Source organism: Scedosporium apiospermum (genome assembly GCF_000732125.1).
Source record: "Scedosporium apiospermum strain IHEM 14462 chromosome Unknown SEQ_SAPIO_0022, whole genome shotgun sequence".
Classification (NCBI taxonomy): domain Eukaryota; kingdom Fungi; phylum Ascomycota; class Sordariomycetes; order Microascales; family Microascaceae; genus Scedosporium; species Scedosporium apiospermum.
The window spans coordinates 488,353-502,391 of NW_015971723.1; the positions used below are offsets into that span (position 1 = coordinate 488,353).

Below are 14,039 nucleotides of genomic sequence, written 5' to 3' on the forward strand. Positions count from 1 at the left end.
TGAGACTCTTTTTATTGAAAGCGTAAAATGGAGATTGATACAAAGGAGAAGCGTTGGGAAGCGATAGGTACAAATGTGTATATTTTTGAAAGGGAAGAGAGTCGGGGAGGCGGGCAAAACAAGACCTTCATCTAAGACAACGCGATGCCATTGGATATAGTGAAGCCTGCCAAACCCTCCGTTCTTGGCTGCCCTCCTCTTCCCCACCATCGTAGCAGGACAGCTAGATTTGAGTGTTTCATACGTCGTTAAGACCACATCATATGACTCAACGTCTCGGGCTTGATCCCTTTTGGGTCCGTGGTAGATGGTGAACGTGAGGGCGCCTTCTCTAAAGTGTCTACGCGACGGTTAGTTGTTAAAGCTGACATTGTGTGGTCCAGTAGACCTACTTTGAAATTTGGTCCTTCCAATTCGGCAGTGCTGTCTCTGTTAGCGTTCGAAGATCATGGGTAAGGAAAATAGGCAAACCCCGACGCACTGGAAAGGGGTGTTACGATGAGGGTTGACTTTCCCCTTCGTGTTGGCCGGGCTGTTTCACTTAACGATCCGGCAATGAGTGTCAAGGTCGTCAATGTCTTCCCAAGACCCATGTCCTGTAAGACCGTTAGTGACCAAGAACTAAATACGTTAAACATCACGTACATCTGCCAGTAAGCCTCCAAGGCAAAGTTCAGGCCGCCGGAAGATGCAGCCACCCGTGATATTGTTACGAAATCTTCAAGCAGCCATGTCAGCACCGAGCCCACTGACGAGATTTTAGTCCATACCTCAAGCTTCCAGGCTCGGCTGACTCTTCAGTCCAGACAGAAGGAAATTCCGTTCCTTGCAACTTTCCCGCCTCCTTCTCAACCATCATCGCCAGTGCCTTCTTTTGATATCTAAACGGTGGTTAGTCGCAAAGCTTTATGGTCAGAAATAAATCCTTACGATTAAGCTCTGTAATGAGTTTTTCACTCGCTTGCACCTCCCGGAATTTCTCGGGGCCAGTTGCCGAATCGAGCAGCGCCGAAAGCTTCGACTTTTCAACTGTGTTAAGAACCGGCACCTTTGTGACAGATGATTTCTCGGACTCTCTTATCGGCATTCCGGCGGGGATATTCGAGAGGAAACCAGGCAGCGAGAATGACTGAGGATTCTCGTAAGGGACAGATTGATCAAAGGAGTCGGGGAGTTGAAGATAGAAACCATGTTCGAGAAGGATGTCGCCCACGGTCTCAGACTTGCTGCTCAGGCCGTAAACAACGATCGATAGGATTTTTGGAGCCTTCACTACTGCTGAGAGCATGACGCTACACCTTTCCTTTAGTTCTTTCAAGGCTTCAAAAAGTTTTCCACTGATCAGGCCGCGGTATACATTGGTCTCGGCGACTCTGATGACGCCAGTGCCGCCGCCAGTAATGACGACTACCTTTGTCTGGTTAGCGTCCTTGATGGGTGTTGCTGTGACGAAATGATCCTCAATCTTGAGCCATTACCTTGGTTAGCATTTCGTACCAAGTGATATACATTCTGTGAGGGCAGCTACACACCGTCCCAAAACAAGTGTCGTATTCGACCTCTTCGGCGGAGACCCTTTCCACAGACAGGCCGGGGGTTTCCGACTGAATTGAAGATGTGGAGAGCTTGTCTTTGTCGAGATGCTCCGGATATTTATCAAACCTGCCTACCGGTTCAGGGTCTGGCACGATCTGTTCAACGTTGTTGGCATCAAACGCTAGTGATGGCGCAAGGTTGGAATCACGGAGACCGATGCTCTCCGGACTAGCTTCCTGGCCAACAGTGATGCCGGCGTCGAAATCGGTCGTATGCAGGCAGAAAGGGCTTTGATTTGATGTGTCCTCGTAGTTGAACCAGTTGGCCCCATTCATGGCGATCTCAGGTACGGAGTTCGATGTCGCATTTCCCAAGGACTTTATATTGGTCGCCCCCAACCCCAGCATCGAGTCCTGGGCTGAAAAGCCATTTCCACCTACCCCCTGATCCAACCCTATATTCGCACCGTCAGTTAGGATGTCCCGTTTTTGAACTGGAAATATGCTGACGTGGGCAGTTTGATCGTGAGGTAACGGCGAGCTAGAGAAGGTAGATGTGCTCTTAGAGCCTGGAAATGTTGGTAAGTCGTCAGCAGTCACGGTACCGTTCAGCAGTCCGAAACCAAAGGCCCCAGGGGTTTTTGCCCTCTTCTCTCCGCCCCGATCGCCCCGGCCATCGATGCTTCGGGCCTCTTCGCCAGAGTCACTCGGGTCCCGTGATCGTTTGCCGGTAAATGGTGGAAGGCTCTGAGAGCCTGGTGGGTCATTTTGCCCATTCATGCGTAAAGTGGACTAAGTCGACGGTATCAATCGATCCGCGTCAAAAAAGAGATCTCCATTAGGGCAATTTCTCCGTCATGAAATGGGAATGAGAAAAAGGTCGCTAGAACAGTGGGTATGATTTTATGATGTTTATCTATTAAACCCGAGGCGGTGGCGTGGTGCAGGCTGAGCCAGCAAGCCTCTGCAGGGCCTAACCTGCAGCCTGCTGATCATGAATCTGGATTTCTCGCAATTTCTGAGGCCTGGTTGCTTCTTGGCGGTCCAGAGTGACTTGTCCGGCGGAGGCGCGAATGCAGAAAGAGTGGCCGCTCCAGAACATGGTCCTTAAGCGCGTAACTCAAGACGCCGAATAGCTTTCCAACTACAGTTTGCGTGGGACGCATGTACTAGACGCGGAAGGGCATATAATTCCGAATATGTTAGCAAAACTAAGAGGTGCGGAGCGACAGCGCGAAGGAGCCTGATGCATGGAGACATGTCGACCACCGAAGAGGATGCGCTTGCTTATCCAGCTCAAGAGGGAGGGTCGCCTAACCTGGCAAGAGAACTATTATAGACGGTTCACGGAGAAATTCCGAAGGCGAAGTCAGGGCAGTCTGCAGGTGCGGTACCATACAGAGGTGAAGGAAAAGGAGACCGGATGGGCTGATGGTGGTTGCTTCGGGCATGCCCGTGCGGATCTATCACTAGGAAACGTCACCTTCGCCATGCTTCGGCACTGCTACCGTTTTGGTTCTGTTATATCCCTTTCCATGACAGTATGGATAAACACCTGCTATTCTATTCACGAAGACCCTGTAAGTCCCACCGTCAGAGATATAGCGGGTATGTATCAAATCGCGGAGGGGGGGAGGGGGGGGGGGGAAGGATAGGCTGTTGGGGCAAAACGTTGGGCAATGGTCACAACGACAATGGGTCAAACAGACCCCAACCTAGCTGAGACCGGAAAGTCACACAAATAACCCAAAACGCCACAGTAAAACAGGTATTTTCCCACATCGGATGGAAGTTCCATGTCACATTAAAGTTATGGCCCCGTTTCGTCATGAGTTTGTAACGTTGGGCTGTTCTAACAGGGTCAAAAATGAGATTGTTTTTGACTGGGTTGTTCAAACACAGTGGACATAAAAGGCAGCGTTTTTCCAGGCCATTTGAGTAGAAATAAGTCAATTGAACATGGCTCCTTCCGAAAATATCCAACATAGACGACGAAGTAGTGTACTCTCATAGAAAAGACTCGCTGGGAAAACACAGCCAAAAATTGCCTGCGTCTTGGACTAGGCGTAGATCTCTCAGAGTTCTGATGAGGATGCCGTTGGTAATGAGCGAGCAACGAGCAGCAATTGATTTAATCTCAAGACACGGTCGTCGCGTTGGAATGCTGGCACAAAGTGTGTCTGAATTCCTACCAAAATGTGGCTTGACCCACTGAAATCCAAACTACATCAGTCTTCAACGTCACCCAATTTTCCTCAGTGGCTTCCTGAGAATGGCAGTCTCCTGGATTGCCGTGCCTGTGTTCGATTTCCTGGTTTGCGGATATCCTCACAGCAGTACAGAGCCTGTACTGTGGACCATGGCCGGTACCTAAAACTGTCCAATAGATGTACTTTGTCAAGGTGTTCAAGGGTGCCGAAAATGGCACCCTCGACACGTCCACCTGAGGTTATTGTGGAAAGAGAGTAGAGAATGACTTGAGACACATGCGAGTCTCGCGTATGCGCAGAATTGGCCTCACATTTTATACAAAGTATACCGGTACACTTTGACATCATCGAACCTTGGACACGCACAAGGCACTTCTGCCACACTGAAGTGATGAAAGTGATGGATTTTGCACAGCCTCATTTCGAGAGAGTCAACCGCGGCATGGATCACCCATGCGACCCAAGAGTTTAATCTTATCCAGTGCGCAGGTGATTTTGGTATTTCGAGAAAGCTTGATGTCACCACAGACACTTTTAGCCTGGAGACTAGATATAAACTATTATGAGGGGACCATCTATTATAAGTAGTGTACGAAGTACGAAGTAGTGTACTCCATACTTTACCCCCCTCCCCCCCTTCGATTAGGTAAACAGCCATAACGGTCCTCTTGTGCCTGAACACTGAGACGTAGTTTACAAGTATTATTATGAAGTATTCTTGGCGATCACCGTTCGTCGATCAAACAACGAACAAAGAGCACACTGCACAGCGCTCATTGTCAAGTCACTGATCTAGTGTATTTACATACTCCGCCTTGAATAACATTGAGGATCTTCCGAGGCTAGGCGAGCGACGTAAATCCACTGCGAAGAAACAAGTTTTTGTTCAAAATGGCCTCCCCTTTTGCCAAGAGATCCGAGATACCCGGTTTCCCTTGCACAAGGACAAAGTAAGCTTAAGATGAGAATAGTTTGATAGGGACCGACGTTGAATCAACCCTCCTTGCATCGATTGACCCTGATAGCACTGGCACAGCGAGATGAAGTGCCACTGCTAGATCCAGGGACTGTGGCATGAGTGCTCGCTGGCCGAATTATTGATGGCAAATTCAATTGGCTTAACTTCGTACTCCACATCCAGATCCCTTTCCCACGGCGTGCCCTTTCAATGCCTCTAATTCACCGATGTCTCGTGGATGAAGAAGGTGCCCGCCCCTACGGTGCCTGTTAGTCATGGACGTCCCCCTAATTTGGAGCCTAAACTGCCGTCACTTGTGATTTAGTGTAGCTTGGCAATGGATCTGCCCAGGCACAGCACCAGGAACGGGGCCTATTCAGGTCCCCTGACCAGATCCAGGTACAGTTGTGCGTCGTACCTCGGACACCGAAGTATGCAGCAGTGGGTACCTGGGTACCTTGGTACTTTTAATGGAACGATGCAGTCTCCTATTCTCGTATTTCGTAGCAGTTTGACCCCCCCAAAACCAACGTCCAATGTTACTCGACCCATCACCAAATCTCCTTCCTTTTCTTGATGTTGAGAAGTCTGTCAAGACTCGAATAATTTGTCTCTCTTCATTCGTTCCCTCCTTCGAACCCGTTATCAGAAATCTTCTCTACGCTCGTTTTCTTCATTCTTTCTTTTTTTTAATAGCGTTGCCTTGGTCCAATCAAGGCTGCGAGGCGATTTAATTCGATTTTCTTCCCTTTCTTCTCCTACCGATTATCACCAACGACGACTCGTCCATCGTCCGTAATACCTGTGACCCTTTCGCGACTGCTGTGAACGACCTGATTGTCCAGAACCACGAATTCTTCGATTCCGATTCGACACCAAGACGCTTCATTCTGTCCTTAGTCGCGGAAAAGGAAAAGGGGAAGTTTTGAAAAAGGAAAAAAAAAAAATACAAGTCCGAATCATCCGGAGCGACCATGACGCTCTCCAAGACACTCGTGTCGGCCTTGCTGGCTTCCACCGTAGCGGCCCTTGAGCCAATCGTGATCAAGGTAAGGAAGGCTCCAATTCACGTTTCCCCTGGTCCCTCAAAGAAACCGAGACTCATTGTTCGCCCCCTTCCTCCGTCTAGGGCTCCAAATTCTTCTACGAAAACGGAACGCAATTCTACATCAAGGGCATCGCCTACCAGCAAAACACCGGAGCCGCCGGCGCCGGTGTCCAAGACGCCAAATTCGCCGACCCTCTCGCGAACCCAGCCGCCTGCCGACGAGACGTCCCCCTTCTCAAGGAGCTCGGCACCAACACCATCCGAACCTACGCCATCAACCCGTCGGCCGACCACAGCGTGTGCATGCGCCTCCTCGAAGAAGCCGGCATCTACGTCATCTCCGACCTTGGCGAGCCCAACCTTTCGATCGAGACCGACGCCCCGCTCTGGGACCTCGACCTCTTCGGGCGATACAAGTCCGTCGTTGACGAGTTGAGCAAGTACGACAACGTCATCGGGTTCTTCGCCGGAAACGAGGTCACGACAAACAAGACGAACACGCCTGCTTCCGCTTACGTCAAGGCCGCCGTCCGCGACACCAAGGCGTACATCAAGGAGAAGGGAGTGAACCTGTACGTCGGATACGCTGCCAACGACGACCCCGACGTGCGCCGTGATATTGCGCATTACTTCAACTGTGGCGATGACCAGTCGCAGGCCATTGACTTCTGGGGCTACAACATCTACCAATGGTGCGGCGAGAGCACGCTCGAGAAGTCTGGGTACAGCAAGCAGATTGACTTTTTCAAGAATTACTCGGTGCCCGTCTTCTTCGCCGAGTATGGTTGCAATACTGGCAAGGATGGTGCCGAGTCGCGTATTTTCCAGGAGACCACTGCGCTTTATGGGGATGAAATGACTTCGGTTTTCTCTGGTGGTATCGTCTACATGTACTTCCAGGAAGCCAACGATTTTGGTAAGGGGGTCTTTTTTTGTTCTTTTTGTGCACAAATCCTTTCCGTTCAACTTCTATTCCGTGTCCTTTTTGTCACTTCGTGCTAACATATCAATCACACCACAGGTCTCGTTGAACTCAATGGAAACACTGCCACCCGTATGAAGAACTTCAAGGCCCTCGCCGACCGCATCTCCAAGGTCGACCCTACCACCATCGACAGCGACCAATACAAGCCCAGCAACGTGCCGCAAACCTGCCCGCCCGTCTCCGACGTCTGGGAAGTCTCCGGCGACAACCTCCCCATCACGCCCGACCAAAAAGTGTGCGACTGCATGTTCGCCGGCCTCAGCTGCAAGGCGTCCCCGACCCTCGACGAGAAGAACTACGGCGACATCTTCAACTTCGTCTGCGGCACCAAGGGCCGACCCTGCGACGCCATCAACGGCAACGCCACGTCGGGCAAGTACGGCGTCTTCAGCATGTGCAACGCGCAGCAGAAGCTCGGCTACGTGCTCGACCGCTACTACAAGAACCAGAACAACGCCGCCGACGCGTGCGACTTCTCGGGCCAGGCCACGCTCGTCACGCCGACCAAGACGGACGCCGAGTGCGAGCAGAAGCTGACGGAGGCCTCGCAGGCGGCGAGTGCGGCGAACGGCGATTCGGGGAATAATAAGAAGGAGGATGATAGTTCGGCGGTGAGGTTTGCGGCGGCGGGGTTGTATGTTGCTGTTGCGTTTGTGTTTGGGACCATGATGGTGTTGTAATTTGCGAAGAAAAGGAAAATACCGAGCGTTCTTTTTTTATCATTGATGTTTCTTTTCCTACTTTTCTTTTTCTTCTCTTTCCAGCCTGGAGTGGGATTCTGTAAACAAGGAAGTCCGGAGATTGTTCCGTAACGTACACAGAGAGAAGGTACATATCCACACATTGATCATTGATGGGTTTCAAGTCATCGTCGTTCGTTCGCTTTTTTTTGGTCTTTTTTTTGGTCTTTTTTTTCCCCATATACTTTTTAACATCGCATATCTGCTTTCGCTTCGTGGAGTTTGGCCGGGGGAAAGTGTTTTATTCGGATATCCGTCTCGTTGGTAGAAGCACAAAGACGTAATTCATATTGAAAGTCTGGATCCTTATTCTCCTCCATGAAGCGAGTGTTTGAAGTTTGAAGTTTGGCTGGGACGGGGAAGTATGGATCGTTGATCCAGAAGCTGCTTTCAGACCGGGGAGTTCAGAAGGGTCACAGTCAAGACTCTTTAATGAAGTTTGTGATTATTATTATTATCTCATAGGGGAGGGACATCGATATCTGATGTGAAGAGGACGGCCGTCGAGTAATGCATCCACCCAAGTACGAAGTATCCCGACCTCTATTCTCTAACCAAATCCATTGTTTCTACGACCCTGCCTTCACATCCCATCTTCCATTTCCATCGTCAAGATGTTGCCGACGTATTTTACCGACCGAAAATCCCAGCAATGCCCTCCTCGCCATCAAAACACCACACCTCCCTCACGAACTCATGCGTCCCCAACGCCCCCTCCGGCAAGGGCTCCAACTCTTCGCAAACGGCAACGACATCCACGACCTCACATCCCCCCACCTCTACGCCCTCCGCAGCCCTCGTAGTAATGTAAACCTCCGGCAGCCAGTTCAAGACAGTATACGTGCCCGGGAGATACCCCACCGTCTCGTTCCCGCAAGACAGAAACGTAGCCCCAGGATACGTCAACAGCGGGACTTGTTCATCAGCCGCCGGCGTGGACTCCAGAGAGATTGTCAAGCCGGGTGTAGATCCCGACACGGTGAGGTCGATCGCGAGTCCCTTTTCGGAGGGCGAGGTCGTGGTCTGGCCGGGTGGAGTGAGGAAGATCGTTAGGGGGAAACCTTGCGGGAGCACGTCGGTGAGGATGGTGGCGTCGTTTGATGAGGTGGCGTTTTGGTAGAAGATGATGGTCGCTGGGCTCGGGGAGGCGTTGGTTGGTTGTGAGAGGGCGATGCGGTTTTGGCCGGCGCCGGTGTGCAGGGTTGTTAGTGGGGAGATGGCGAGGGAGGTGTTGTAGGGGATGGCGAGGAGGTGGAAGGCTGGGGAGGTGGCGAGAGTTGTGGATGTTGACGACGGGATGAGGAGGAGGAGGGACAGGGCGGAGAGGATGAGAGAGTGCATTTTGGAAGTTGAAGTTAGTTGGTGAGAGTGGATAAGATCGAATGGAGATGGGAGATGGGAGAACGAAAGTGCAAAGTGGGTGGTTTTTTTAAGGAAGTAAGATATTGCAAGATCTTCAGGTCCAGACTTGTCTAGATATGTATTTACACATCCGTCACATCCGTTTGTCCTGTCCATACACTGTAACACGCAACAGCAAACAGACATCATGATCAGTACATATATGCACATTCCCGCTGATCAGCCCCATTTCTTTGGATCTTTCCCTTGCTGATCCTGCTCCCTTCCCATCCACCGACCCGCAACGCCTTTTGAGGATGCCCTCTTCACCCAATGGTCGCCATGTATGTAGCTTACTCCTGAGCATCTTTCCCACCGTCAGCGCCGTGTTTGCGCTAGACGCGGAAACATGTTACTCAGGACATGGAGGAAGCCAGCCGCCACGGGGCCCACGGAAGACGGGCGGCCTTGGACATGAGAGAAGCAAAAATACAGCTCGACGCACAAGTTCCTTTTTCTTACATCTCGGTCGTGTGATGATGTCATGAGATACGAGTTTAGATTAAATGATCGGCGGCAAAGTCAATTCTGCGCCTCGCTTATTCGGAGTGGAAAGCAAGGGTTCGTGTTGCATCTCCGTCGTATAATGAGAGGGATGCAGAATTCGGCATCGGAGAAGGGAGGTGAGTGTATGTGTGTATGTGTGTATGTGTGTGTGTGTGTGTTGAAAATACATAGTATAATATACCACAGTGGTGATACTAAATCTAGAAGGAGCAGAAGCAGAAGCAGAAGCAGAAGCAAATACGAGGCTAATATACGATTTATACCAAAATATACCATCCGAAGTCCACCTCCCTTATCCCTTTTGTAACTCCAGTCCCAGCCCGCCCTCGCCATCAACACCTCTCCCCAGGACACCCAACCATCGTCCCCAACACACTCCCCGAAACACCCCCCAACTCCAACGCCGCACCCACAACCCCCCCAAGCCCTTCCCCCGCCAACATCCCCGCCGCCACCGCAAAGCAATACATAGCAAAGTTCCCCTCCCACCTCTTCCTCCAAAAGTGCGACGTAACAGCCCCCATAAGCGTCGCCGTCGCGTACACCGTCGAGGGGATCACGAACGCGATCCCGATAGACATCCAGTTCGGCAGCCACCGCCTGTACTTTTCCCTGCGGCCCGTCAGGAGGAAGTGTTTGAGGAGGACTTGGAGGACGCAGATGCCGCCGAGAACGCAGGCGAAGATGGCTGAGGAGAGGGGGATGGGGACGTTGGGGTTCGTGACGGCTTCGGCTACGGCGCGCCAGGCTCCGACGGAGGGGGCGGAGAAGGGGCAGATGAAGGAGGAGGGGAAGTCGGAGGGGTGGATTACGCAGGGGTAGGCGGCCATGAAGAGGACGAAGATGCCTATGCGACTCGGTTAGGAACTCCAAGGGAAAAGAAGGGGGGGCGAGGGAAGGGGAGGGTTCTATTTACCTGGGGCGAGGAACATTGCGACGAGAGTACCAACTGCCTGGGCATAGAATTGCTTCACAGGCGGCGTACGCAGAAGGAACCCCACCCTAAAATCCGACACGAGAGTCGTCGACACATCAGCCGCTCCCGACGCGATGCCTCCCGCGATCAGGTTCGCTCTTTGGGCGCCGTCGATCGTCAGGCCCTGGCCCGACGTCACACCACCGAAGACAAGCTGAGACGCTTTGCTCGAGGCTGTAATGGGCGCGATATCCGTCACCGCCCCGCCGTGGATGCTCAGAAAAGCAAACACGACGCCCAGAATACAGGCCAAAACCGCCAGCTCAACCCCCATATCAAACTGGACTTTGCAAATCACCGCTGCGACGACGACCATGGCCGCGCTGCCTGTTACCCAGATCCACCCCGGCACCTGGTCCTCCGGGCCAGCAAAGTCTTCGACGAGCTCTGCATCGTCCCCGGCTGTCCTTGCGCTCTGCTTTTCCAGAAAAGCACTAGGCCTCCCACGCTTTTTCTCCAAAACGGAATTCAACTGCGCGCAACCATTCTTATACGCAAACTTGAGCCCAAGCCACACAACCTTGATGTGAACAAGAAACTCCGTCATACTATACGCAACGAGGATCAACACCCCCGGCCAAAGAAGCCAATACCTCGGTGAAGGCACCCACCCCTCCTCCCCAATTCCCGACATGGAATAAAAGGTCACAAGGTCATCCCAGCGCGGATCCCCTTCCACCGGCGTAGCGATGCCCACGCACTCGCCCGTCCTAACAAGGATCGGTCCAATGACGCCCCATGCCAGCACCGAACCCGCGAAGAACGAAATCCCGACGTTGAGACCCACGAGCATTCCCGATCCGATAAAGGCCGGCGTCCACTCCAGCATCCAGCCCCAGTTTTCGACGGCGAGGGCCCCGTTGGTGTGCCCGCTCCAGATGTAGAACCACGTGAAGATATGCCAGTCGTAGAGGATACCGGGCGCGTAGTAAGAGCCGATGCGGTGGGTGAGGGAGGCTGCGAAGGCGATGCCTAGGGCTTTGATTTTCTTCATGGCATCGGTTGCGCCGCTTCCTACGGCGTGCATGGAGCGGATCGTGACGGCTGTAGCGGTTGCTAGAGAGAACCAAGAATACTCTGTCAGCTTGTGTTTCCTCTGCATCTTTCAGACCCCCAAAATATCTCTTCTCCCCCTCTCTCTCCCCTTTATTTCCCACTTCCACCCACGTCCAGGATAGAAGTTACTTACGAGAAGGAAACACAAGCCTCAACTCCCTCGCCACACTAATCACAAAAAACTTCCTCAGCGGCACGGCAAAAAACAAGCCAAAAAATGAACACACAAGCGTCAGTGTCAATATCCTCCCGAAATCATCCACCGGGCTCTTCGATAGCAGATCCAGCTGATACATGGCGGGCAGTGCGGCGACGAATAAGCCCGTCATGCCACCGGCGCCGGCGGCCGAGGCTTGGATTATGGAGTTTTCTTGGGGCCCGAAGACGGCGCCTGTGGGGAAGACTTTGGTGAGGGATTTGATTATGCCGAAGCCGAAGATTGCGCCGAAGAGGGAGGCGCCGAAGGTGAAGCCTGTTTTGAGGCCTATTTTTCTCCGGGGGGATGTGTTAGTGGGCATGAAGCGTAGAGAGAGCGCGAGGGAAATTGAAAAGGAAAGTAAGGAAGGGGTCTGTCCCTGGTCTGTTCTTACCTAGATAGACATTGGAGGCGTTGACGAGGGAGCCTAAGAGAATCCCAACTGTGACGGCCCTTATCGTGAGGGGGTTTTCTTCGTGTGGGATACCATCCTGGGGAGGAAATGGCTTGAAGATGTCTTCGACCTGGCCATCTTTTCCTTTTCCGACTAGCACGGTCTTGTCGCCCGTTGATGAAACCTCGGCGCTGCTGTAGACCGAGCTTGGTCTCGTGCTGCTGGATTCTCGTAGGGCTTCCGGCAGAGACCCTGCTGCTGGATCGTGACGAAGTCGTATTGGTGATAATGGTGTTATTTCCGGTAGTGGCCGGTCTAATATGCTAGCCATACTTTTCGTCCTTCAGTTGGTTTTGTAGACGTCGTCGGCTCGTGAAATCGTGAACCGCGTGTAAGTTGAACTAGGCAGTTTCGCGATATAACTTCCCTCAACGATTGTAAGAAGAGCTGTTAGGGGTGAGGTGCGGGAGGGTAGAGAAGGAGAGAAATAAAGAGGAAAAGGTGGCCATGGAGATAATATTCCCCGTCGATCCTCCCTCGCATTCTCATGCCCCCCCTTCCTTACCGACACATCTCAGCCGATCCATCATACGTCTCATCCCCATCCCCATCCCCATCCCAGTATCACCACAAACACAAATAGTCAGCGAACATTAAACCGACAGCCTGGGTCATTTCCCCCCACGGCACGCTGAAATATCCTTTTATCTTGGCCGCGACAGGGATGTGATATCTTGGGTTGGCGAGAGGGATCGAAGGATCGTCGTTTCGCGACATCGGCTACTCTCATGCCTTTTGAGCCGCGGGGAATCTGAAGCGCATGGCTTGCGAGGCGTAGGAGAAGAGAAACTCAAAAACTAGCAGTTCTTTCCGAATTACTTGTCTTGTTCGGCCTCCTCGTAAGTGCTCCGGGTCGACCATCAAGCAAGTCCAACTTCTTCGAGAATGGAAATCTATGGAGAAAGATAACAAGTGTTACCCTCCTCTAATATTCTCGACTTTCCTATGCGCCCACTTCATGATGACGTGAAGGTTCTGGATGACATCTTGCCTTCCCCCTCTATTTCGAAGGTCGTAAAATTTCGTCGAACGGAAATGCACGTCGATAGGCGGCGACGAGCTTTTAAGTCATGCACGTAATCTTCACTAATTTGGAACTGAAGAAAACGGATATGGCTCTGGACACAGTTAATGATAACCACACTACAAGAAAAGGAATATAACTAGTTAGCTAAGACCAAGGGCTCGAAACTGGAAAGTCAACGGATTGGAAAAGACGTTACCTCGTTTCCTTACTATCCTGGCTTAGACGCTTTGCAAGGGCTTCAGCAGCCACCTGAGCGAAGCATGCGTCTGAAATTATGGGGATCCCATCCTCTATGCACTCAAAACGCTTCTTCGCTTCTATAATAACTGGGGACACCCTAATTATGCGCAATCCATCACCGAAGTTGACGGATAATCCTCCATCGTCTTCAGCAACGAATTCCATATCCTTACTCAAGAGGGCTTTGTACAGATTTCTGACATCCCGGAACCCGACAACACAAATGGGATTATTGCCCGCTTGGGGCGGACAGTAATACAGTATGTGCCTGAAAGCACAGCTCACCAGGCGCAGCGTCCTAGTTTCAGGCGGGGAGTTATCCTTCGGATGAGCATCTTGGTCGACACGGTCTCCGGCAGACTTCGGGAACTTGAAGGGGCTGGGGCTTTCATCCTTTTGCTTGACAGGACTTGAGTCGTCTCCTATCGTACTGGAGTCTGCGAAGTTCGGCCGAGGGATGGGAACCGGTTTACGCTTTCCTCCACCGCGACTATTGGTGTTGCTGAAGACGGCTAATGCAGCCCACGTTTGTCCCAGGGTCTCGCCATGGCTTCTGACCAGCCGATGCTCGGCTCTCTCCTGGCTGTGCTCGCCCGGGCCGTCTATGAAGGCTTTTATTTTCACTGGCAGACTGTTGGTATTCAAGTTGAGGCTGGCTGCGTCCGCGAACATGGGGAGGACTTGAACATGGTCCTTCCCGTGGATG

The 14,039-nt window shown here is 52.0% G+C and overlaps 3 protein-coding genes and 1 pseudogene across 3 annotated transcripts; 1 reads left to right on the plus strand and 3 right to left on the minus strand.

The window, feature by feature from the left end:
* Positions 1 to 331: 331 nt before the first annotated feature.
* On the minus strand, positions 332 to 1,871 carry SAPIO_CDS0442 (uncharacterized protein; the record flags this gene model as incomplete). The annotated part of the gene is made up of 6 exons (XM_016783217.1): positions 332 to 340; positions 393 to 423; positions 646 to 718; positions 931 to 1,465; positions 1,533 to 1,604; positions 1,671 to 1,871. The coding sequence occupies 6 exons, from the start codon at positions 1,869 to 1,871 to the stop codon at positions 332 to 334; spliced, it is 921 nt and encodes a 306-aa protein (XP_016646417.1).
* Positions 1,872 to 5,677: 3,806 nt separating this feature from the next.
* SAPIO_CDS0443 (1,3-beta-glucanosyltransferase gel4) lies at positions 5,678 to 7,416 on the plus strand (the record flags this gene model as incomplete). Its single annotated transcript, XM_016783218.1, has 3 exons — positions 5,678 to 5,752; positions 5,833 to 6,667; positions 6,773 to 7,416. The coding sequence occupies 3 exons, from the start codon at positions 5,678 to 5,680 to the stop codon at positions 7,414 to 7,416; spliced, it is 1,554 nt and encodes a 517-aa protein (XP_016646418.1).
* A 690-nt stretch (positions 7,417 to 8,106) lies between these two features.
* SAPIO_CDS0444 lies at positions 8,107 to 8,817 on the minus strand (annotated as a pseudogene; the record flags this gene model as incomplete).
* Positions 8,818 to 9,716: 899 nt separating this feature from the next.
* On the minus strand, positions 9,717 to 14,005 carry SAPIO_CDS0445 (uncharacterized protein; the record flags this gene model as incomplete). The annotated part of the gene is made up of 5 exons (XM_016783219.1): positions 9,717 to 10,231; positions 10,301 to 11,416; positions 11,640 to 11,900; positions 12,007 to 12,264; positions 13,303 to 14,005. The coding sequence occupies 5 exons, from the start codon at positions 14,003 to 14,005 to the stop codon at positions 9,717 to 9,719; spliced, it is 2,853 nt and encodes a 950-aa protein (XP_016646419.1).
* Positions 14,006 to 14,039: the final 34 nt, after the last annotated feature.